The sequence below is a fragment of the Dipodomys merriami genome, unplaced genomic scaffold (genome assembly GCF_024711535.1).
Source record: "Dipodomys merriami isolate MVZ:Mamm:240054 unplaced genomic scaffold, mDipMer1.0.p SCAF_1, whole genome shotgun sequence".
NCBI classification, from domain to species: domain Eukaryota; kingdom Metazoa; phylum Chordata; class Mammalia; order Rodentia; family Heteromyidae; genus Dipodomys; species Dipodomys merriami.
Genome location: NW_027202270.1, coordinates 78,981,319 through 79,008,704, shown reverse-complemented (window position 1 = coordinate 79,008,704; position 27,386 = coordinate 78,981,319). Strand labels below are relative to the sequence as shown.

Here is a 27,386-nt window from a genome sequence, read left to right as displayed (position 1 = left end):
CTTGGATAAACTTTTATGCCTTTTTTTCTAGAAGTGTATTTCTCTCTCCCTTAAAAAAATACACACATACAAGCAACTTCTATTTGCTGTGCATGTTTCTTGGGCCATGAGAGTAAAGTCATTTAGACCAACTTTACCTTTTGCAAGACATGAATAAACTGGGTGGCAACACTCAATGAGAGTTTGCTGGAGAGTCCTGTTAACACACTCCAATAAAAACTTCTCTGAGGGTTTGTGATTATAGGGGGACTAATTCTAAGTATCCTCTGGGGAAAATAAAGCAAGTTTACCCATAACTTTTCTTATTGTTTTTATCTGAAGTGGCCATGGAGTCTCTGCGCCATGCGGATGGCAGCTCATTCTTTGTTTTTCTTAATCCCAAATTCTCAGCACCATGGGGGAAACCTAAAATACTCGCAAGTACTTTTCCTTCAAATAGTTTTTTTTTTTAACTTGAAGATAAAAAACTCAAATTATAGGATTTGAAATAACATCAAACTTTAAGATGGTATTTAGTTGTAGAAGTTGGAACAGAATTTTCACTTTAAATACCCAACCATGTGTTAAATCCACCTATTAATTCATAGTAAAAATGTAAAAAGCTATAATTTAGGACTTCTCACAGAAGGCAGCGACTGGAGTGGTATTAGCATGAAGTGCTAAGTTCTTTCTGGCACACAAGAGATAATAAATCACATTTAATATTTGTGTAATATCTCAGAATTAAACTAAGTGAGCTCACATGTACCATTTTTATATACTTGGAGAAACAGGGATATAGAGATATTGTTCCAGAACTCCCCTTAGAGAGAAGGAACTGAGCTTTACTGGCTTTGAAGTTACCTGTTTAACAGAAAGTGAAAGAATTGAAATGCAGTTCTGATTTCAAGTGGCATGCTCTTTCTGCACACATTTGGGCTTTTCCATGCACGTGCAGATGTATCTTTAATGGAAATTCCATTTGAGAATCTGCAATCTTGATCAAAGCATGAGTCATGCCACTGGCAGGCAATACCTCTCTATAAGTCCCAGGCCAGTGTTCTAAGGAGGTTGGTGATTTTGTCAAAAATCTCAGGTCTGGCCTCCAATGGCTAGGTACAGATTAGGTTTAACAGAGCCCTAACTGTCCATGCTTCATGGTGATCCAATTAGTTTCAAACATAAACACACCAAAATATAAACTAAATGGAAACATAGTGAGGCCATCTGACTGCCTGACACCCACTCCAGTGTACCCAGCGGCTTCAGCTTCTGTGAATTATTTACTCATTTGTTTTGTGGTGGTGGGGAGGGTACACAGAATCTCATGTACCTTTAGATAGCATTTCAGCAAATACCGTAACAATTTCTGGTTTCCAGGGACTGCTAGCAGCTTTTGTTCAGCTCTAGCATACCAAATTTTAAAAGAAGAAAAATATAGTGCCAGATAAATCACAGGATTTTAAAAGAACATCCCAATTTGTTCACAGTTTAACATTACAACTGACAAGCAAAACATATAAAACTCTTCTCTTTTATCCCTGGATTTGACTTACAAAGTGAAGTAAGCATACAGTAAAAATCTCCAAGATTAAATGTGTCTGATGGATAAGAGGACAAAGTATTTACTCTATGTCTTTGATATGATCCCACAACCAGGGCCATATCAATTCCCATCTACTCCACATTATTCTTCGCTGGAAACACTCCTCAAAATTGCCAACTATCTCCCGTATTGAATAGATTCATGGAGTTACATTAATAAATTTTCAGATGGTACTTTTATTGCTTGTTCCATCTATCCTTATCATAAATAAAAACCCAGCTCAATCTCAAGGCACTTTACATAAAGGGAAAGTCTGCTGTGGGAGAGTACAGTGTGAAAAAGGCAGCCATGATTTCCATCAAAAGTATATTCTATGTGACTGCACATCTAAAATTATCAAAAGAAATGAGTGCTTTAAACCCAGGGATTAAAACAAAATTTACAACTTTGGCTAGGGGGGAGGGGATGGGTTGGCAGGGATAGTAAGGGGAAACAAAGGAAGAGGCAACAATGCTTGATAAGAAATGTACTCATTACCTTGCTAATGTAATTGTAGCCCCTCTGTACCTATTTTCACAATAAAAAAAAAACACTTATTAAAAAAACAACAACCAGGTATTGGTGTCTGAGTATAATCACAGCAGAAAGAAAAACAGCAAAAAGGCACACATGTGAATAATTGTATATATATATATATATATATATATATATATATATATATATATGCATACATATGTATGTATATATGTATATATGTGGTTAATGGTTACATTTAAAAGCTTGAAGATTAGTAAAATGATAAACTACAATTTGAATTGAGTTCCTATCTCATGTCAGTTTTCTCAGAGAATTCACAGGGTAGAGGAACTGAAAAGCATCCAGATGGAAGATGAGCTCATAGGCTGTGCAATGGCCAACCCCAAATGAGCTGATAATTCAGTCACTGCCTTGTCAGTGGTAGGTGGTGTGGCGATATTGCTGCTGGCTTTTGTACACATTGATAGCAGCTATATGTTTGAGAATTCTGGGCAGAATTTTAATTTAAAATACATTTAAGCAATTTAAAAGTTCCTATCCAGTTTGTTGCAAATGGATGAGCCTGGAAGACATTATATTAAATGAAATAAACCAGCCACAGAAAGCCAAACGTCTCATGATGTCAGAAATATATGGACCCTCCGAATCAGAGAGTAGAACAGTGGTTTCCCAAGAGGCATGTGCACATGTGCATGAGCACGCACGTACGTGTGTGTGTGTGTGTGTGTGTGTGTGTGTGTGTGTGTGTGTGTGTGTGTGGTGTGATGGGGGAAGTACTATATGAATAGAGAAGGTGTGGGGCAAACAACAGAAATTTCAATGAAAAAGGAGAAATATGTTCATGAAATACATTGCACAATATCGTGATTATATCTAATAATAATGTATTATATGCCAAACATTGCAAAGATGTTTGTTTTTGTGATAGTGGAGTTCAAACTCAGGATGCTGCACGTGCTAACAAGGCACTCCACTGTTTGCACTGTGCCTCTAATATCCTTTTGCTTTGATTATGTTTTCTTTATTATTGAAATAGGGGCTTTTCTTTGCCCAGGTTGGCCTGGATAGTGATCCCCTATTTTACACTTCCTGCAGAAGTGTGTGTGTGTGTGTGTGTGTATGTATATATATATATATATATATATATATATATATATATATATATATATTTGTGTGTGTGTATGTATGTATATGTGCATATATGTATATAAAATTAACTACTATAAATCTGTCAAATAATTCATTTTAGTAAAATGGAAGCAAATAACACCATGCTTGGCTATTTTTTTTTCTTGATGAGATCTTGCAAACATTTTTGTTTTGGCTGGCCTGAAATTAAATAAGAGCTCATCTCTGGTTCCCATAAAAACACATTGTTAGGTGGCCAACATGTCCACTTGTTTTTCAAAAACCGTGATCAGTGGCATAACTGTTTGTGTGCTCTTGTTATGGACTGTCTGCGTTTATTAAACTGAACTGACAGGGAGGCAACTGTTTCTATGAAGAAATAATTCCTTAAAATTCAGATACACTAATACTGTCATTAACACTACAGAAGACCTTTCACTTATGATGGTTAGAGTTAAGAGAAAAATTTCAGCCTTGCAATGGAGCAAAAGCAAAGAAAACATTTAATAAAGGGGAAAAACAAATCGTTTAAATAGGGATACAGGTGGATCCATTGTACAAGTCATTATGTCAAAAACGAACTTTACTTCTTTGGTGCGGGGGGGGGGAGGAGGATTGGGGGGGCGGGGGGAGGATGGGAAGGGATGGGAAGGGGAAACAAAGAGGAGGCAACAAAATGCTTGATAAGAAATGTACTCATTACCTTGCCCATGTAATTGTAACCCCTCTGTACAGTATTTTCACAATAAAAAAAGAAATGTAAAAAAAATTAATAGAAACCACACTTTGAATTTTGTTCTTTTTGAATTTTTAATGTTTTTTATTGCGAGAATACTGTACAGAGGAGGGGTTACAGTTACATGAGCAAGGTGATGAGTACATTTCTTATCAAGCATTGTTGTCTCCTCCCATTTTGATAGAGATACATTGTTGAACTTTTTTTGAAATGCTAGATAGCAACAGTGGGCAGAATCTCCCACACAACCACAGATTATGAAAAAGAAGAGTTTAAACATTACAGTGTTCTAGATTCCTAGCAGATTCTGAGTAGAGTCTTCAATAAATTATATAAGATGTTCAACACTTTGTTATAAAATAGGCATTAGGTTATGTGTGGGTTTTGTTTGGTAGATGTATTAAGGGCATTTTTGAGAAATAATATTCTCAATTTATGATAGACTTATAGGGGCATAACCCAATTGTAAACTGAGAAACATTGGTAACAATAAGTAGTTCATAAAGAGAACTACAGACCAAATTCAGTAAATAGACAGGATATGCATTTCACAACATAACAATCCTAAGACTTTCAGAAACAGCAATAATGTGTTATAACATCAAATCAAGACATTCAATAAAGGACCAAAATTGATTTGTATGCTGAAATGAATTGAAGGATTATGTAGCCTGGCTCTGTTAATCGTACTGTGATTATAATACTGCTAAGTACTATTTTTTATGATTTTTTTTTATTGTGAAAATACTGTACAAAGGAGTTACAATTACATGTGCAAGATAATGAGTACATTTCTTATCAAGCATTGTTGCCTCCTTTTTATCCCCTTCCCATCCCTTCCCATCTCCCCCCTCCTGTCCCCCATCTCCCCTCTCCCCCCCACCGCAGTTCTAAAGTTCATTTTTCAACGTAACGACTTGTACATCTTGTTGTTGCAATGGGACTGCTAAGTACTTTTAACAGAAAGATTTATTTGGTTTAATTTTGAGTTTTTGTTTGTTTGTTTCTTCCTTTTTTTTTTAGACAATTTAATTATGGTGCCCAGGATGGTCTTGACCTTGCCATCCTCCTGTGCTAGCCTCCTCCATGACATGATAATAGGCCTGAGTCACCAGACTTGGCTCAGAAAAAATGTTCTTTAAAAAGTAATTTGCCATCTTAAATATACTAAATTACCATTAACTGATTTCTTCTATTAGAATGGGACTTTTGAGTGCTTGGTCCCATCATCCACCTTAAAGGGAGGTACATCACCTCTCAAGCCAAAGAGTTGTCTATCCTAAAATGCCCTAGGGATTTTCTGGGAACTCAATACCTAATCAAGGTATACCCTATTCCTCCCACCTTCACTTCTGGGGGTTAGCAGTCTGAACAGCTCGAATAATATATATCACTTCCAGCTCATTTGAAAGTCAGTATTAGCTAGTTAATTTTATTGAGGTCTCATGTCAGAGAAGAGAGAGGCCTCCTCTAAATGGAACCAAAGTGAAGAATATTGCATCTTCTAGCACAACTTACATAATACCTGCTCTTTAGTCATTCCAACGTCAGTGCATCTAGTAGGGTTCAATTGCTTGAGGATTTTTACTGAGGAAATGTTGTCAGTCATACTGTCCTATTTTGCTTTTGAGACATCAAAATCATTATTTTCTCTTGAACCCCTGGAAATGGCAGGAAGTTCCCACGTGCAGTACTTCTCTGTCGCAGAGTGGGAGGTATATTCTGCCAAACCACTCACTGCCTCAGTGGGAGTACAAAGTCAAGGAGCTGCTTAGTGAAGACTGCTATAAAGCTGTCAAATGATTCATCTTAGTAAAATGTATAAGCAGATTTAGGTAAATTAGCAGGAGATAAGTATGATCCTCAAAACCAATTAGAAAAGTCAGAATACACACATAAGAAGAGCAATATAAAAGTCATCTAAATGTTGGGTAGCCATTTCTTCAATAAAATCTCATGCATTTAAAGAGGAACAAACCAGCAAAAGTCATGTTCTTTGACACAAACGGTTGTTCCAGAGTTCTACTAACAACAGGCTTCTTGATTTCATCAAAGGCTATTTTAGTGCCATGCAACCAGTACAGCTTTCTGTTGGCACAAGGAGAAATGTAATGAAGTCCAGTGAGCTGGGCCTGATATTCATGGCTAATAGGAAGGACTCTGACAGAGCTAGATAGAAGTAGCATTTAGCAACAAGAATCATTGGCTTCAATTTGCTTGTTTTGCTCTCTCATACTTGTTTTCAGTTCCTTTAGGCTTGTTAATCAACTCTTCCCAGTGACTGGCCCTCATGTGTCACATTTGAACTGTTTCCTCAGGAAACATTACAGGCTGGTCAACTAATACACATCAATATGACCTAAAGAGCTGATAAACACAACTTGTGCTCTTGACCAACCCAGGAAATATGAAAAATTTCAAGACCTGCCAAGTAGTCTGGTCTCCAAAACACACAGATGAGAGTTTTTATAGAGTCCTGTCAACAATAACCAGGAAGCACTATGGCTCTACCTCGAGCTACACAGTAAGGATGCTATTCAGTTTTCATAGTTTTTTTTCCAAACTGCCAAACACAGAAGGCTTTGTGTCCTAGTCCCTGATAGAGGACCCAAAATTCCTTGGGGCCCAGGCTGCTCTGAAAATTCAGTTCTACGTAGAGGACATAGAACTGGCTGGGTGGTAAGGTGTTGGCTGTGAAGAGCAACTCTGGTGCCTGGCTGCTCATTTTTTCTACTTGTCTTACCTTGAATTTCCATGATTTTCCTTTTTGTCAAAAGAAAACTCTTTGTAAAGTAACTCCCTAACATTTGCTATCCTAAATCGAACAAATTTAAAATACATTTTAAAAAAATTTAATGTCCATGCCACATCTAATAATGTGAGTGAAATTATCTTACATTTCTGGTAGGGACTTTCCAGCAGTAATATTCCTCAATGCTTCTGCTTCCCCAGACACCTCCTCCAATTTTCAACCACCGAGGCTAGGATGTCTGAAGAAGGCCTACTCCATAATTCAGTCATTATCCTAAGTGACTCCCTGACCAGCATGTTCCATGCCCTAGCAGTAAGCTCTCTACTTACCTTTGTACTGGACATGTCTAGGAATGAGATCCTCAGAGCCATCACAAGTGAACTAATGCTCTAAATATCAGGCAGTTTGTGAGTGGCTCAGGCACAATTTGAACCCAGGCTATTGGCTTATGAAGGCTTTATATTTACAGTATATATATATATATATATATATATATATATATATATATATATATATATATATATTTCCTCTTATAGTATTTGTAATTCCTTTCTACTTCTTCTTGGAGTTCCCATAATCCTCTGCAGTCTCTAATTAGTGTATACAGTGCTCTGGTATCATTCATTAAAGTACCTACAAAATAAAAGATCCTTCCATTTATCTGAATTTTACTGGTTTTCAAGGACCAACTTAACTCTCACTCACTCTACAAATTCAATGTTACCTCTACAGAAGTCAGTAGATTACCTACTCTGGTGGAAGTAAATCCTGGAGTAGGTTAATAAAAGCAAGACCTGGCCAGAAAACAAAGCTATACCATGGTAAGAAAGGTAAAGTACATCTGTGAGTATAATGAATTGTAGTGCAGGAGTTCTCCACCGTGGTTCCCCAGAGGCTCATGAAGAATTTGAAAATCATCATGCTCAGGCCACACCCATATCAATTAAATCACAATCCCTGGAGTGCAGCTAGGACATCAGTAAAATGTTTAACTCTCCAGATGATGTGCAGACATAATGACTAAACCACTGGTATAGAATGGAAATAATGTCGGCCCTGCAAGACCATGGGACTTGGAAATGAAAGATAAATTCCACTACATCCTGACTTACTGCATGACATGCAGAAAACAATTGTCTGTGCAGAGCTCAGTTTCTTCACCTGTAAGGTGAGCTTGAACTTCCTGCTTCTCTTATTTTAAAAGGTTAATGTAAGGATCAAATGAGATGATACTGTGAAAAGTACTTTGTAAGCTATAAAATACGTATTAATTATTGTGAACCAATTCTCCCTACTGACACCCCCAGGGTAATGTTTAAATGCTCAAAAAGAAATGAGGTAATAAAAATGCACAAAGAAGAAAAATGCAATAATATTAAAGTAGAAAAAATTAAATATAGTGACCCATGAGAAATCCAGCCTGATTTATATCTTAAGGATATGTTTACAAATTATTTTGTAAATGCAATAAAACAGTTTATGGAGTTCTTGCAATGAAATTGCTTTCAGATCATCACATATAATTACAGCAGAAGCCTACTAATTCAGACTAAGGGATAAACTTAGTCTTAATGGGGAGAAATGAGATTACTCTCTACTTCATTAATTCAGTGCCAAACCAAAGTTATTAGGGAGTAGAGTGGCAAATCTACCAGACAAAACACATTTGGATAAAACAAACATTTTGATCTACTTACAAAACAATGGAATCAATCTGACTGATACCTGTGGATACATTTATTTTTTTTAATTTAATTTTATTTATTTAATTTAATTTTATTTGTGAACATACTGTACAGAGGAGTTACAATTACATGGGCAGGATAATGCGTACATTTCTTACCAAGCATTGCAGCCTCCTCCTTTGTTTACCCTTCACATCCCTTCCCAGCCTCCCCCCTCCCCCCCAATCCCAATCCTTCTCCTTCCCCTCCTTTCCCCCTCCCTCCCCCCCGCACCTACGTTGTAAAGCTCGTTTTGGACATGACAACTTGTACTTCTCATTGTTGCAACAGGTCCACCTGTATCCTTAAACAACTGGCTTTTCCCCATCTCCTCCACAAGTTATACTGACATCAAATATAGTGAAAGCAGGGGTTATACTGTGGGGGAGGGACATACAAAGCAACAAAGAGATAATCTTATAAATGCATTAGAAACACATGCATGAAAGAAAAAAACATTAAAATACATATCTAAGGGTTCATTTTCCTAAACATCACATTATCTGACCTTTTCCGCTTGACTCATACATATACTAGATATTACAAATAAGGGAAACCATGGGACCTATGTTTCTTTGGGCCTGGCTTACTTCACTTAATATAATTTTTTCCAAGTTTTTCCATTTCCTAACAAATGGGGCAATGTCATTCTTTCTGATGGAGGCATAGAATTCCATTGTGTATATATACCACATTTTCTTGATCCATTCATCCACTGAGGGGCATCTGGGTTGGTTCCATATCTTAGCTATGGTAAATAATGCTGCAATAAACATAGTTGTGCTGGTAGCTTTAGTGTGGTCTTGTTTGTAAACATTTGGGTAAATGCCCAAAAGTGGGATTGCTGGGTCATAGGGGAGCTCTATGTGAAGTCTTTTGAGGAACCTCCATACTGCTTTCCAAAGTGGTTGAATAAGTTTACATTCCCACCAACAATGAAGTAAGGTTCCTTTCTGTCCACATCCCCTCCAGCATCTGTTGTTGTTAGAGTTCTTGATTTTTGCTGTTCTAACTGGAGTGAGGTGATATCTTAATGTTGTTTTGATTTGCATTTCTTTTATGGCTAGGGATGTTGAACATTTCTTCATGTGTCTATTGGCCATCCTTCTTTCTTCTTCAGAGAAGTTTCTCTTTAAGTCTTTCGCCCACTTATTTATTGGGCAATTGTTTCTTTGAGGATTTGTTTTAAACAAGATGAAGTAAGAACACAAATCATTAGATGAACCAGTCCTTCTGGTCATACAAAAACCAAGTCATTGGCTCGTTTGAGAGTGGCTTTGAACTTAACTAACACTAGATGCATCCTGCTGAAAGCACAGAGGACATGGTGCGGAGGCTGCAGGCCAGCTCTTCTACATTTATTTATGATAATAGCCTCAGGCCTTATCTGAGAATCACCCAGGAGACCTTTGAACATGTAAAGCTCATACTCAGTTGCTGAGGATTCTGGAATTATTGTAGGCTGGAGCCAGGTCATTTGAAAACACTCTCATCGCCTAAACTCTTCTCTTATAGGAAAGACATTTCAGGGGCAGATGGCTACCTCCTTTAAAGCTAGAAACTGCATTACAGGGCCCAGTCCTGGCTTCAAAGCCTGTAAATCCTGTAAATACTGCTCTCTTACTACACCTGTCAGCCAATTAACACCCAGCGTCTACATGGGCTTAAATGGAGACAAGAGGCTCCAGGCCAGACATTTTCCTTCACCCTGTACCCAGCCATTTCTTCTCATTGCCAAGCTGTGCTAGCTGTGCAGACAAAATCAATAAGGACAATACAGCTGAAAGGTTACTGTATAGGGGAGATCTCAGTAATAAAAATGTATTTTTTTTCCGAGAAGGTACTTGCCACTTCTTAACTATTTCTTTATTCCAAATTAATATATCTTCTCTCAGACTATATTAGCTACATTTTATGAAGCACTAATTACTCAAGAGTTTGAAAACTTTCAAAGTTTTGAAATCCACAGGTGACTTAAAAATGGAAGGTTAAAAAGGATGGAAGGTCAAAGTTCAATAATAGATATCGTGAGTTCGTTCTCTTCAAATTCATTTGCTTCATAAAACAAAAAACTAGCTGATATGCCTGCTGAATAATCTGAAGTGCCCAAAGTATTTATCCCAGCCACACTCCTACTAAAGGCCAACACCTTTGAATTCTCTCCACAGGACCTCCTGACCTGGAAGACATCTTGGGTATTGACAATAAAGCTCAGGCCCGTGCTGAGATGAGCTGAGAAAACAGAGGGTCCACAGGGCAATAGCCAGCTTACCTGTAAGAAGCAAAGGAGCCTCTCTAGGGCACCATTTTATTCATAGGTTATATTTGTTTTAGTGGGGAAGCTATATTCTACTTTTACTTGGGAAGAATTCAGGTCAAGGGTCAATATAGCTAATAGCAAAAGTATTCAAGTCAGAACACAGAATTTAGCAAGAAATGGAGGCCAAGAAAATTGAGTTGGAGCCTTTATTAAAGCAGGGATTTAAAATTCCTGAGAAGCATGTAGGTAATTATTTAAAATCTCAGCTCTATTTTTTAAACTATCATTATTCCTTCAAATGTATTCAGAATGAGTTTAGAATTTTAAGGCAAATTAATTCTGTAGTTAGTATACCAACAAGCATATACTCTTAAATAAGACTATTCTAGGAACTATGAGAATACTGAGCAGTGTTTATGTAGGGGGTGAAATCATAACATTTATCTTCCAGAATTTCAAAGAGAAATCGTTCTCCTTTATAAAGACCAATACATTGGGCTGTCCTGAACCTAAGCAGGTTTTCTGGACTCTTTCTATGAGTAGGAAACATAGTTTAAGAACAAAACAAAAAAGGAAGAAAGGAAGCTGTTTCCTCAAGGAAGAGTTCATCCCTTGAGTAAAATTTACCACACAATGAAAATACTCCATTTACCACCTTCACACTCTTCACCTGCTATTCAAAGTTCATAGCAATTCAAAGAAAAAGCCAAATTTCTTAACACAGAATATAAAGCACTTGAGTTTTCCTATGATTATAGGCCACAAACATAAATAACAAGTACTCAATAAAAATATTTTGTATCCCAGTTATATACAATTTTATATATAACTGTACTGAGACTTTAACTACTCTATTCACAGTACAATTTTACATCCTTTGATTTAGTTGATATTGGCTCTTTCAATTCTACTTATGGGTGATCTGTGTATTTACATTTGTTTACTACTTTTTTATGTCGAGGAAAAGGAAAAAGGGAAAAAAGAGAATACTTTCTAAATCATTTTTATGAATTACAGTTATATTCTATAAAGAGTTCAGTACTCTTGTCTAGGATACTTGTTGAAACAAGTGGGGTATGTGTGTGTGTGTGTGTGTGTGTGTGTGTGTGTGTGTGTGTGTGTGTGTGTGTGTGTGTGTATGTGTGTGTGTGAATTGTTATAGATGACTACCACATGCACTGTGTGGGGAGAAGTAGACCTTAATTTCAACTCCATTTTCTGCTCTACTAAATGAAGGAAAGTGTTTTTGTTTTTTTGTGGGGAGAATGTGTGTTGAAGCTAATTAGAGGATCTTAGCAAAGACCCACTGACCACAGGGATCAAAATGGTCCATGAAATTTGAACATAAACAAAACCAAACAGAGACCCAGCATGCATCATCTACGCTCATATTCAAAAGGTACCCAGTTAGCTGAGAAGTACCTCAGGTGATTTGGACGCTTAGCTAGGGCCAGGAACATTGGGAAATCGGGAAATGCCAGGTTTGTGAAACCTAAAACTTCAATTTGGATGTGTGATCATGTTTGCTCATTAAAATAAAAATGCTAATCTATTAAGGGTTTCAAACTTTCACACTGTCACTAGAGCTATTTCTATTCAAGTATATCTTAGAGAAGTTACTCTTTCTGGTTGGCTTTTGAATAATCATTTTTAACCTAATTTGCTTTGTGTTATACTTAAATGTTTTGATTTGATTAAAGTATCCTTAAATCACTTCAGGAAAAGGAGGTAAAGTTTGGTGTAACAAATTTCCTATCACTTCTGAATAGGACAGTAATTTATGAATAATTAACATCTAGGTGGTATTCAGCTTCAGTAAGGAAAGTCCCCAACCATGGTCTGTGCCTCTTAAGTACCACAAGAGAACGAAATACATAAATGTGATGATTGACAGGTCTTAGAGTAACTACAAAAGGTCTGTTTCCTCATGCTTAGTCACACCAAACAATTCTCTTATAGAAGTATTTAAAGATAAAAAAGTAATTTTTGATCTTCACTTCAAATGGAAATAACTTGGCAAAAAACTAAGTTGCTGGAGAATGAATTTGATCAAGGCATACAAGGCACACATATGAAGATGTCACAGTGAAACACAAAATTATGTACAATTAATATACACTAATAAAATTGTATGAAGATAATAGTCCACTTTGGGAAGGATGGAGCTGTATTCAGGAAATTTAACAGCTCAGGGCTCTCCAAGAAGATAGACTGAAGAAGAAAAGACAAACTTGGACAGCACTGTAATTTTTTTGAACATGATTTCTTGTTCTCTATATTCTCCATTGGGATGATGACATAACATGTCTCAGGACATAATTTCTGTTTTCCATTCTTATGACAGCTTCCTCTGGAACAAAAGGCACTGCTGTAGCATCACTAATGTGTAACTTTGGGCAAGCTATTTAACCTCTTTATGAGCCTCAGATTCTTTTTTCTAGGAAACCAGATAGCAACTCTTTCACAGAGTTCTACTGAGGACTCAGTGAACCCATCCTGGTAAAAGGATCAGAATAGTATTGCTGTATAGTGGGTACACACAGGATTATGAAGGAAAAAGTCAAAATTCCAGAGTCCTAAGAGCAAGAAGCCACTGTAGAAATTATGTTCCTAAGGATTGCTCTTTCTTTATCATGCAGTTTAGTTACTGCATATACTTTAAAAAAGCTGTATGATACATACTAAGAAATTTCTCATTCTTTATGGTGGAGGCATAGAATTCCACTATATGTATCGATAGAGAGAGAGAGATGGAGAGAGAGAGGGAGGGAGAGAGAGAGAGAGAGAGAGAGAGAGAGAGAGAGAGAGAGAGAGAGAGAGAGAGAGAGAGAGAGAGAGAGAGAGAGAGAGAGAGAGAACACATTTTCTTAATCCATTCATCTACTGAGGGGCATCTGGGTTGGTTCCATATCTTAGCTATGGTGAATAATGCTGTGATGAACATAGTTGTGCGGGTAGCTTTAGCATGGCCTTGTTTGTGCTCATTTGGGTCAATGCCCAAAAGTAGGATTTCTGGAATCTTTTGAGGAACCTCCATACTGCTTTCCAAAGTGGTTGAACAAGTTTACACTCCCACCAACAATGCAATAGGGTTCCCTTCTAGCCACGTTCCCTCCAGCATCTATTGTTATCAGATTTCTTGATTATAGCCATTCTAACTGGGGTGAGGTGGAATTTCAATGGAAAGACTTGCAAATTATATTAAGTGAAAAATAATATTTAAAAAATTATATTAAGTGATGTAAGCCAGGCCCAAAGAAACATAGGCCCCATTGTTTCCCTTATTTGCAATACCCAGTACCTGGGTAGCACAAGCATAAAAGGTCAAAAGCTATATACATATGACCATATAAAATGATGCTAAGTGAAATGAACCCTAAGATAGGGCACCAGCAGTTTTATCTTTGTTGCTGTTGTTTTAAATGTACTTATAACGTACTATGTGATTTTTGTGTTTCTTTTGTACGTTTTTCCCGTTTTCACTGTATTTGATTCTGGTGCCCTGATTCTTGTATATACATTTTTCTAATTTGGGGAGGGGAAGGAAAATAACAAAATGATGAAACAAGGATACAGGTTGACCCATTGTAACAATGAGATGTACAAGACACTATGTTGAAAATGAACTTTACAACTATGGGTGGGTGGAGGAGTTTGGGAGGTGGGAGGGAAGGGATGGTAGGAAGGAATAACAATCCTTGATAAGAAATGTACTCACTATCTTGCCCATGTAATTGTAACCCCTCTTTACAGTATCTTTACAATAAAAAGATATACATTAAAAAAGAAAAAGTGTTCTAAATTGTGAACATCTGGATAAAAAAGAAATTTCTCATAAAAGTCTAACTTTCATCTTTTGCACCATTCAGCTATACATCTTCAGGCTTCCGTATGTGTATCTGGATATTGCAAGTCCACTGTAGCAGAACTGTAACTTCCCCTGGAGACTACACAGAGGCCTTCCAGTGTGCCATTGTCCTCATCATCCTCTACTGTTCCTTTGGCATTCAGCCAGGTATGGATTGCCATGACTCTCAAAAACAAACCTTCAGCCTTTTGATAAAAACAAAATGAAAGTGCTTCCCTGTTTTTATTTCATTAAATGTAATCCCTAGAGGGCACTTGATTTTTCTCATACCTGGCCCATGATGGCTACATTACTGAACACCAAGCCATTTACATCTGTGATTCCTCATTTGGTCTAAAACCTTTTTCTTTCAAAGACATGAAATAGAAGAGACAGCTAGAGTTTAAATGACCATATGAGGTCATAAGATTCATTAGTGATAAAGGCCGTTTGCACATGTGGGTCTCAGCCTCCATTACAATTCATGCTTGCCCATACACTTTTGTTTTCCCTAAATGAATTAGCTTCTGGACTCAATTCACATTCCATACAGAAAAGTGGAAAGAAGAGGAACTATAAACAGCTACAGTGAAGAAGCACAGAAGGTAGTACAGACTCAGGAGGCCGGCAAAGGATAATCCATCCTTACGGCTGTGATTATTCACACCCACTCAGGCAGCTCATGAGTACTTGTTTTGACAAATGAAGGAATGATGTCCCTCTCCAAACACTCACTCTATTTCACTGATGCTTAATGACCCTCTCTCATGTCTAATTATGATTTTTTTCTGACATAAGTTTCCTAATTTAACTACATGAAATGGTGGCCAGGATGACAAGAATATATAACACTATGCACAAGAAACCCCAAAACACCTAGAGAGATTGAGCTAGAAAACCAAACAAAGCCAGAATGAAACAGATGTCTTTCACTTAAGCTCCTCAAAAGACGATTATTTCAGGCCTTGTATTTTTCCCTAATAAAACGTCTGTCCTCAGTGCACATGGCCTCTTCTCTGTGTATCATGGTGATGTTCGATCACTCAGACACTTTTCCTTCCCCTGTCCCAGAGGAGACAAGGGAGTCAAACATTTTGTGCTGTATTGATTTATTTCAGTTTCCTTTCAATAGTTTTTTCCCCCTCTTGTTGTATATTGAAGAACTAATATTGTGAACTGGGATTTTAGACTGTGCATACTTTTATCTCCACCTTCAGAATCTTTCACAGGTATTAGGAAATTTAACTGATTTATTTTGAGACGTAACACTTACCAGGTGCCAGGGTTTATACATTTCATTGCAATGTCTATTACAGATGCTAGTAATACAAACATACTATGTGTTTGTAAATTGGCAAGCTCTAAGTCTATGTATCCTTGTCCTCAAGCACTGGGGGCATAAAATGTTCTGGCAAAGGAAGACCCTAGGACTCAGAAGTAAAACAATAAAAAGAAGAGATTGTAAAAAATAAGTTATAGGTGGTGTCAAGGTCTCCTGTGAGCATAGTGCAATAAGTCTAAGAGCATGCCTCTTGTGTATTCTAGAAACAGTGTGAGCTTCTATTTAAACTTCTGTCACATTGTTAACTATTAGTTAATATTTGTCTTCCCACCCTAGCATCCTATGAAATGAGCCTATGTCACACATCTTACAACCTTTAGAAACATAACTTATTGTCTGCTGGGTACTGATAGACCAATTAGTTTTATGAATGTGACAGAGGGAATAATGCCCAAGTAATCAACATTCCATAGTTCCTGAGACCTGAAGACATTTTATCAATTTTTTCTGATACAGGGATTTAAATGGCCTTGTTTACAAATCGAGGGCTTCCAATCCCCGTTATGTTGGCTGTTTTCAATGTATGGTTTCACATTTTGGCTGTTTTCAATGTATGGTTTCACATTGTGCCCAAGCCAGCCTTGGAATGAGAGATGTACACACAGTACCTAGCCATTGTACTTTCCCTTGGGATAACAGGAATCTACCATTGCACAGAGCCATTGGTTGAGATGAAGTCTCATGCATTTTTAAAATTAACATTGGAATTTTATTAGTTAATATTAGTTTCTCAGGGGATAATTTCATTGCTCATGTATTTTTTTATGCCTTGGCTGACCTCAAACAATGATTCCCCCCAAGTTTTTCTCCTAAGTAGCTTTGTTATAGGTTTGGGTTACTGTGTCCAGAAGAAAATGTTACGTTGCATGACAAAAAGGCACTCTGAAGATGATATCAAATTAAGGATCTTGAGATGGGGAAATTATCTGGGATAACTGAGCTGGGCCTAAGAAGCAGTGCATTTCCCAGCTCTTGTTTTAAACATATCATTTGACTTTGGAAGGTAATAACTATGAGATTCCCTTGTACCATGCCATGTATCTTTTTTTGTATGTTTTTTATTGTAAAAATACTTTACAGAGTGGTTATAGTTACATGAGCAAGGTAATGTGTGCATTTCATATTGAGCATTGTTGCCTCCTCCTTTGTTTTTCTCCTACCATCCCTTCCCTCCCACCTCCACAACTACCCCCACCCCAGCCCAAGTTGTAAGGTTCCTTTTCAACACAGTGTCTTGTACATCTCATTGTTACAATGGGTCAAGCTGTATCCCTATTTAAGCATTTTGTTTTTACCCTTCCCCTCCCCGAATCGGAGAAGTGTATATACAAGATACAGGGCACCGACATCAAATACAGTGAAAACAGGGGTTATACGGTGGGGGAGGAACATAGAAAGAAAGAAAAAAATCACATGGTCCATTATAAATATGTTACAAACAATAGTAAGAAAGAAAAAAAATATTTGTGCCCTTATCTTGGGAATTATTTCGCTTAACATCATCTTATCTGGTCATATGCATATAGTTTTTGAACTTTTCTGCTTGTCCTACCCATGTACTGGTTATTGCAAATAAGGGAAACCATGGGACCTATGTTTCTTTGGGTCTGGCTTACTTCACTTAATATAATTTTTTTTCCAAGTCTTCCTATTTCCTAACAAATATGGCGATGTCATTCTTTCTGATGGAGGCATAGAATTCCATTGTATGTATCTGTGTGTGTGTGTGTGTGTGTGTGTATGTATGTATGTATGTATATATATATATATATATATATATATATATATACACCACATTTTCTTGATCCATTCATTGACTGAGGGACATGTGGGTTGGTTCCATATCTTAGCTATGATAAATAACGCTGTGACAAACACAGTTGTGCTGGTAGCCTTAGTATGGCCTTGTTTGTGATCCTTTGGGTAAATTTCCAAAAGTGGGATTGCTGGATCATAGGGGAGCTCTATGTGGAGTTTTTTGAGGAACCTTCATATTGCTTTCCAAAGTGGTTGAACAAATTTGTCTTGTGAAAATTAAAATGCGTTTGTGAAAAAGAAAAAAAAGCAAAGTGGTTGAACCGACAATGCAGTAGGGTTCCCTTCTGTCCACATCCCCTCCAGCATCTGTTGTTATTAGAGATCTTGATTATAGCCATTTTAACTGGGGTGAGGTGGAATCTCAATGTTGTTTTGATTTGCATTTCTTTTATGGCTAGAGAGGTTGAGCATTTCGTCATGGGTCTATTGGCCATTCTCATTTCCGCGTCAGAGAAGTTTCTCTTTGTCTTTTTTTTAATAAGTTATTTTTTAAATTGTGAAACTACTGTACAGAGAGGTTACATTTACATGAGCAAGGTAATGTGTACATTTCTTTTTTAATAAGTTTTTTATTGTAAAAATATTGTACAGAGGGGTTACAGTTACATGAGCAAGATTAGCCCACTTATTTATTGGGAAGTTGTTTCTCCGAGGATTTGTTGTTGGGGATTTAATTTTTAGAGTTCCAGGTATATTTTAGATATGAGACCCTTGTCCATTGTCTGGCTAGTGAAGATTTTCTCCCAATCCATAGGCTTTTTATTGATCTTGCTAGCTATGTCCTTTGCCATGCAGAAGCTCTGCAGCTTCATGCAATCTGATTTGTCTAACTTTTCTTTGATTTGTTGTGTTTCTGGGTCTGTATTAAGAAAATTTCAGCCTGTGCCAAAGAGAACTAGGGTTTCTCCTATTCCATCCTGTAATGTTTTCAGGGTGTCTACTCTGACTTCGAGATCTTTGATCCATTTGGAATTGATTCTGCACATTGTGTATCTTATATTACTATTTTACTATTATGAAACATCTTTAGAATATTAAAATTTGTGAGAGGTATTTGCGACCTACTATTATTTCTTTCTTGATTTCCCAAAATGTCAAATGTGCTTTAGAAACTCAGTAAATGTTTGTTGAATGCATAAACGACATTAATGGGTGATGTTACCATATATCCCTCTCCCATTTTATGGATAAGAAGCCTAACGTGAATGAAAGCAGTGATGGAAGCAACACTGCTGTTGCTTTTATTGTATTTCAATTAATAGTCATCTTCTCTTGAAAGTGAAGAGCTAATGTCCAAAAAGAAGTGAACTGGTATATAGAGCAGAAATCCTTTAAAAATGAATTTCTCTCTGTGTATATGTTTTTCAAAGTGTCTTCCTGTTTCACGAAGAATCCTAATAAGGAATGTAACTGTCTATACTATACATTTGACTAATGACTAGAGGAGAGATTGGGAAAAAATGATCTAAAGAAAACTGGAATCCACAGAGAGGAAGAACACTGGCAAAAACTCAAGCACAGAGCTGCATTATTTAGTTCCCTTGTCACCTGTGAGCAGGAACAAATGGACCACGTTTCAGATTCCCATGGCTTTTAGCTTGCACAGAACTAGTTAATGCTAAATCAAGTCTCACTTTTACTTGTATGTCATCATTCAACCAAAGCAAATATAAAATCTAGGAGCAATTCACAGCCAGATAGATTTAATCAAGTGTTAGTCCACAGTAAACTTGGAATAGCTGAGCATGCATTCCTTTTGTCCAGACCATCACTTCAAGAATAAACTAAACTCAGTCTCCAGAACTGGACTTTACTTGTCCTTCTCCTATCTCTGTGGTGCTTCCATCAATCTTGCCTGAAAAGCAGTTGGCTCTGCCTTTAGGAAGCAGCCCTATGCATGTCTTCAGGATCAACTGTGAAGGTAAACAAGCTGAGCTATCATCACTCTGTATGATCTATTGACATTTATTATCAGATTCTTCCCAGTCTTCTTCGTAACATACTGGGCTGCAGGACCCTGAACTTATGAACTTAAATAAACCGATGCAAATTTATCCTTCCTGGCTGTGTTCCGATGTTTGTTTTACTTAACCTATTTGCTTTTTATGCCAGCTGAAACTCAGGGATGATTAGTAATAACCCTAAATTTCTACCCATTTCCTTGCTTTATTTATAGATTGCTTATTTTATTTGTCTGTTTGTTTATTTATTTCCTTCCACACATAGTTGACCTGGGAATACTGGGTCTCCATTTGTGATTTTAGGTCTTCAATAAAAGTCTTAAATGTAGAGCACTTAGATGATTCCTGTAGCATTTCTTTTTCCCATCCTGCTAGAACCTTCTGGATTCACAGGCAGACTAGATGTCCTGCTTGTTACTCTGGTTACCAGACTTGGATCAATGGATTGTGGGATAAGTGATATCCAAGAAGAGGATGAGTGCCCCTTCAGTGACCACTTCTTCCCTGCATCTATTTGAACTCCACATTGTCAGATATAAGGTCAGATTCATGAGCATGACACACATGTCCAGACCACATCTAGCTCTTCTGGGCATCCTTGTTCTCATCAGCAGCAGGCCATCATTCAGTCTCCTTAAGCTACTTAATATTTTCTGAAAATTCATGCCAGGGCACTGGGATCTAGCCTTCTCCTGTACCTGGAATGTCCTTCCTCTTGCCCTCTATTCCCCAGGCCTACCTCAAAACCACATCACTGGCAAGCAGTCCTTAATTTCTCAGTTTTCTCGAGTTTTTCTTTGTCCTCATAAATTGTTGTACTCACCTCTTTTGTACTCCTGACCATAGGGGCACTGCACTGCTTGTATATGTCTTTCTGGTTTTCTTTGCAGCATCATACAATCAAGCTGTGTATGATTCCTCAAGCCATAATTGACCCACAAGTAACTGAGTGGCACACAGCCAAGAGTAAGAAACATGATGTACCTGATAGACCTTCATGTGAACAGTTTCTTCTTTCCTTTGTTCTGGAGATCCTTGACTCTGCAATAAATTTCGGACTGTTTCTTCCATCCTGAGAAACAAAACCATGAAGAGTTTCTTAAAGAAGGTTCCCTATTAACGTGAATCTTACCATTGATCAGGAAATTACACCAAGAAATATCTTTTCTTTATCCCATAGTTTAAGAATCAGAGGGCTGGGGATGTATGGAAGGGGTAAAGCACTTGTTTATCATGCACAAGGCCTTGTATTCAAAAGTCTAGAAAGACCTTCTCTGTAAGACACTGAGTTCATGCCAGCCACAAGTACCCCTATGGTCTGTGCTGGAAGGATGAAGCTTTAGGTAAAAATGAACCCCTAGGAAGAGTGAGAGGACTTAGTTATAGTGATTTGCTAGTCTTGTTCTTTTGTGGGTCTTAGTTTTTAGGTGTGAAACCAGGAATTGAAATTGGTGCCTGACACTTTTGCTGATTGACTAGTGTTCTACCAACTGAACCATGCCTCCCACCCCTCTTTTGTGGCTTTAAATTGTTATTTTTTTCCTTAGGCATTATTTATTGTTCATAATAAAAACTTATGGACTAAATAATGTTTGCCTTAACTAATAGAAGTTAGTTTTAAATAAAATCACATTTCTTCATTTTTACCTTTGTCACCAGAACCATATAAATTCATTTATATTAGGTATTTGTTTTGTTTTGTCTGGTTTCCCTAGGAGTTAACACATTGCAGTGGGGGGGGGGCAGGGGGCGGGGCGGAGGGGGGTGGGGGTGGGAGCAGGGGAAAGAGAAGGAGGAAGAATAGGAGGAGAGGGCACAGAATCTGTCATGAAATTCATTTGTAATTATTTTTCAGAATACACAGCTCACTATTGCCATTCAGGGGCCCCGCCTCAGATTTAGAATCTCTACTCATGCACACACGTTCCAAGACTCCTCTTCACTTCCAGTCACTCCCTTGTAATTCAAGGTAATGTCATCACAAGAATCTTGAAACACCATTTTGATTTTATAAAAATCAATTTTCCAAGCTAACAGATATTGCATAAATGCATTCTCACCATTAATAGCTTCTTAGGCCTTTCTATGGTGGACTTTCAACGTCAGCATACAAAAATTTACTTCTTTTTTTCAATATTTTTTAGTTCTTTCTGTTGTCAGTGCTTTGTGATTTATTTAAATCACTTAACAGCTTCTGCTAATTCAATAATATCTTTACATAGACATCTTTTTAACATACTTCTGACTCGTTTAAGGCTCTATTATAACATATGAGTTATAATCCTGCGGGTTTTAAGTATCTATCTCCAAGAACTGACCATTATCCCAACACCATTTCTAGACATCTGCTCAGGCGGTTGCTAGTCCAGGAAAAGGCAACCTTTATCTGGCCATATCCCACCTATCTTTCCAAATTCACCTCAATTTCTCCTTCCTGAGATAATTCCTCATTGATCTCCTACTTTGAATTCTTACAGCCTTATCTTTTAAATGATCTACTTTATCCCTTAAAAGTCCCTCACTGTAATGCTCAAATATTTCATATATTCCTATGTTATCTCAGAGAACAAATGATGACATTTGGTTTAAGTCCATGCCATTTATTTCTTCTATGTCTCCCTTAATTATGGACAAAGTAGGCACTCACTAGACAGTTCATATTCATCAAGTCATGTTTAAAAGGACGAAGTACTTACTTTGTGCTAGGTATAAGCCATGCATATTTACACTATGCTTAAATGACTTTCTGTTTGGGTCCTATCATAGAACTCCAGGCCCAGAACACTGAGAGCAAGATGGCTCAGCTCTGTGCACTAAACATAGTGCTCTATTGTTCTGTATCTGGTAGGCTTTTTTAGTCACATCCTGAAACGTGTATTGTTAGCATTACAGTTTAAAATTAGTTTTCGAGAGTTATAGGGAAAAATAAGCTGATCAAGCTGACTAACTAAGGGCTGTTAACTAGGGGTTCTAGAATGTCTATGACCCTGAGATGGCCAGGCCATTACAGTAGTCAGGGTTACACAAGTAAAAGTGTCAGTCTTTCTAGTATAACATTTAACATCACGAACAAAGTAAAGAGCCTGGAAAAAAAAACCCACCCCCTTAGAAATGAACAAACAAACAAATAAACCCTGGAGATAAACAGACTTGTATTATTAATTGGGGTAACTCTGCCTTTAGAGAGGATGGCACCGGACTCATTCAGGCTTCCCAAAATGGTAGATACTGATTATGAGTGCTCAAAGCATGTTTTTAACTGCCTACTTATTCAAGACACCACCTTATATAGCCAGCTGGGTAAGCAGAGGCTGTGATCTGTATTTTCACAAGTTGCATATTATTACTAATGAAAAATAGATGCAGTTTCATTTGTCAAATAACTCTCTCATCTGTTAGTTGTTTTAATGCACTTTCAATACAGAATTTATCTACTTGGAACTCTGAGGCACAGGAAGGGTAGATGGCTAGCATAAAGAACTACAGCTGGACAGGGAATTTGGGTTACACAATTTTTACTGACAGCAGTACAGCATCCTAATTTCACTAGCCCTTACTGGCATTTAGGGAAATTATTTCAGATAAAAAAGAATCCTAATTTCTAATTAGGAGTTTCTTCGTGAATACATTTTAGATGCTGAGCCTACTACATTAGCAAACATGTTTCTGATTTGTGGAAACATTAAGATCTTGTGAGAGAATAAAACTAAATTTATGTAAAAACAAAACCAAACCCTCAAAACCCACAGACATGAAGAAGTTACAAATTCTGAAGTTCCTAATACTTAGTTTCATTGTTAAATGCACATCTCTTTCATAGTAGTGGATTTTCCATGAAATTTGGCACGAACCAAGATCAATTTATTAATGGTTCTAAGATTTGGTGAACACTTTTGTTCATGGAAAGTTAGGGTCTAGACTTAGGGTTTGCAAATATGTATGATGGGTCATGTGATGCCTAAGGACATGTCATTCAACAATATGATCACAGATTACATCACTGAGTGAAACTGTAGCTATCCTAGTTTATCAGTACACTGAGATGTTTGCACAATGATGTAACTGCCTGAGGGTGCATCTTCCAGCATGCATCCTCCCATTAAGGGACATACACTGTAATCTATTTTTCTTCACCTTAGCACAGAAGATGAATACTTTATTTCTAGCCTTAGTTCATTCATTTATACCCAGATAAATATTTAGCTTATCTAAATTACAGATAAGCTGAAGTAAAAATCATGTTTGAAGTATTTTTACAAAGATCATATTTGAAATATTTTTAGTAACAAAATATTTTTTGTTTTAGTGTATATATTGTGGGATTGTCTCTTCTGAATAAAATGTTCTTTATACATGTCAGTGGATCAAACATCTATTCACCTTTCCCTCATTAGTCTTGGATTCATATTTTAAAATAAAAAAAAATAAGGAATAGAAAACAGCAGGTATGAACAGGAAATTGCTAAAATAATTCCTTAGTAATAATGTGAACACCTTTCTTGAACAACTCTATAATTAATGAAAATCAATTCCATTTTCACCTTACAATATGGGATAGTGGAACAGGAGTGCATTGAAAACTTTGTGTTTTTTTTAAGCCAAACTTTTGTCTTTTTATAATTTTTATGAATGTGGCAGCAGAGGAAATATTTTGTTTTGATAGGAATATACCATTATTTATTACTTGCTGAATCTTTTAATTCTCATTTAGCAAACCTCTATTTTCTTGAAAATAAATGACCGTGAAGAATTGTCCTTTGTCACTGATGCCCAATGACGTTTTGCATCATTTTATTATTGTGATGTATGAGGGTTCATGTTACCAGTCAACACATAGCACAAGTGCATCATCTGTTTCCCAAATGTGACTAAAAATAAGTCAATTCCTCCCTCCATTATAAGGCTGGGCAGACATTTTTTCTTCTTCTCCTTTGTTTCTAAATAGTTGATAGGTGCTAGTAAACACTGATCTTCTTTTTTCCCAATGGAAACTAAATCACTTCTTCTCCTAAATGCTGATGAATTAGCGTTCATAACTAAAAATATGTAGGGTAATTTTATACTTGGTGGGATGCAATATCTTCTAATATACATGAAGTAAACTATTTTTATTTTACTTTCTGACCTTCAAAAGGTTGTATAAGAGGGTTACAGTTGAATATGTACATCTATGTTTCCTGTGAATCATCCATCCTATCTGTTCCCTTCCTCTAGGCTCATTTCATGATTCCTGTTTCCTTTGTCACATACGTAAATTGAATATTCTGGCAATATATATTCCCTGCTCTCTCTTAAATTTATGCAACCCCCTACTCATTAGTGTCCCACAAACCTTAAAATTTTGTTTCAGCTTCCTAATATTCATTGTTAATATTTCTGTTAACTGTTTAAAATGTTTACTCCATGGGGTTTTATTCCTAGATATATTATACTTAGTCAAGTAAACATGAGTTAACTCCTAGACAAACCAGATAAAATAAACCCAATGCCTATGTAAATGAATGCCTATATTTCTGGTAACATAGGTAAAATGAAGAAATGTGATTTTATTAAAACTAACTTCCAGCTGGTGGGAGTGTAAACTTATTCAACCACTTTGGAAAGCAGTATGGAGGTTCCTCAAAAGACTCCACATAGAGCTCCCCTATGACCCAGAAATCCCACTTTTGGACATTTACCCGAATAATCACAAACAAGACCATACTAAAGCTACCAGCACAACTATGTTTATTGCAGCATTATTTACCATAGCTAAGATATGGAACCAACCCAGATGCCCCTCAGTAGATGAATGGATCAAGAAAATGTCACACACACACACACACACACACACACACACACACACACACACATACACACACACACACACACACACACACACACACACACACACACACACACACACACACACACACACACACACACACACACACACACACACACACACACACACACTGGAATTCTATGCCTCCATCAGAAAGAATGACATTGCCCAATTTGTTAGGAAATGGAAAGACTTGGAAAAATTTATATTAAGTGAAGTAAGCCAGGCCCAAAGAAACATAGGTCCCATGGTTTCCCTTGTTTGCAATAACTAGCATATGTCTGGGATAAGCAGAACAGGTCCAAAGCTATGTACATATGACCAGACAAGATGATGTTAAACAAAATGAACCCCAAGATAGGGACACAAGAGGTTATTTTCCTTTCTTGCTATTGTTCCTAACGTATTTGTAATGTATCATGTGACTTTTTTGTTTCTCTATATGTTCCTCCCCATGGTATAACCCCTGTTTTCACTGTATTTGATGTTGATGCCCTGCATCTTGTATATACACTTCTCTAGCTTGGGGACAGAAGGGAAAAAACAAAATGCTTAAATAGGGATACAGGTTGACCCACTGTAACAATGAGATGTACAAGACACTATGTTGAAAAACAAACTTAACAATTTAGGCAGGGAGGGGGGAGGGAGGAGTATAGTTATGGAGGTGTGAGGGAAGGGAGCATAGGGGAAAAACAAAGGAGGAGGTAACAATGCTTGATAGGAAATGTACTCATTACCTTGCTCATGTAACTGTAACCCCTCTGTACAGTAATTTTACAATAAAAACATATTTCAAAAAAAGATGATATTAAGTGAAATGAACCCCAAGATAGGTTCACAACTTGTTTTTCTTTCTTGCTATTGTTTTTAACATATCTAAAATGTACTATGTGAATTTTTTTGTTTCTCTTGAATGTTTTTTACCCCATGGTATAATCCCCCGTGTTCACTGTATTTGACGTAGGTGCCCTGCATCTTGTATATACATTTTTTTAATATGGGGAAAGGAAGGTACAGAACAAAATGCTGAAACAAGGATACAGGCTGACCCATTGTAACAATGAGATGTACAAGATACTATGTTGAAAATGAACTTTACAACATGGGGGGGAGGTGCAGAAGAGGGGAGTTGGGGAGGTGAGGAGGGAAGAAAGGGATAGTAGGGGAAAAACAAAGATGAGGTAACACTGCTGGATAGGAATGTACTCATTACCTTACTCATGTAACTGTAACGCCTCTGTACACTATTTTTACAATAAAAAATACAAAAACTAATTTCCAGTTATTAAGGTAAACATTATTTAGTCCATATATTTTTATTATGGATAATAAATAATGCCTAAGAAAATTAACAAGTTAAAACCACAAAAAAGGAGTGGTAGGCAAGGCTCGTTTGCCAGAGTGCTAACCAATGAGCGAAAACATCAGGTACTAAGATCAAGTCTTGGTTTCAGACCTCACTCACCGCAACCCCCCAAGAAAGTAGGATTAGAAAACCAGTATAACTAAGTCCACTCACTATTCCTACAGATTCACTTTTACCTAAAAGCTCACATTTCAAGTGTAGACAAAAGGGGGTACTTGTCACTGGCCTGGACATAGTGTCTTACAGAGGTTTTTCTAGACCCCAAAGGAAGGTCATTGTGGAAGGAAGTATTCAAAGACAGCTGTATCTTGAGCACCAAGAAAACAGCTCTTTAAGCCTAATAATATCAGGGGCTGTATTTACAATCAGAATGTGGGGCTAGGAAGGTGGCTCGGTGGTAGAGTGCTTGACTTGCATGCATGAGGCCCTGGGTTCGATTCCTTAGCACCACATAAACAGAAAAAAATGGAAGTGGCACTGTGGATCAAGTGGTAGAGTGCTAGCCTTGAGCTGAAGAGGGGAAGGACAGTGCCCAGGCCCAGAGTTCAGGCCCCATGACCAAC

The 27,386-nt window shown here is 37.2% G+C and overlaps 1 protein-coding gene across 8 annotated transcripts in view; it reads right to left on the bottom strand.

The window, feature by feature from the left end:
• Window positions 1–27,386, bottom strand: part of Nckap5 (NCK associated protein 5) — a 959,972-nt gene that overhangs the window by 307,256 nt on the left and 625,330 nt on the right. For all 8 annotated transcript variants that reach the window (XM_070024260.1, XM_070024269.1, XM_070024275.1 and 5 more), the window contains one exon: window positions 20,615–20,702. In XM_070024260.1, coding sequence (XP_069880361.1) covers window positions 20,615–20,702 — 88 coding nt within the window. The remainder of the gene's footprint in view (window positions 1–20,614; window positions 20,703–27,386) is intronic.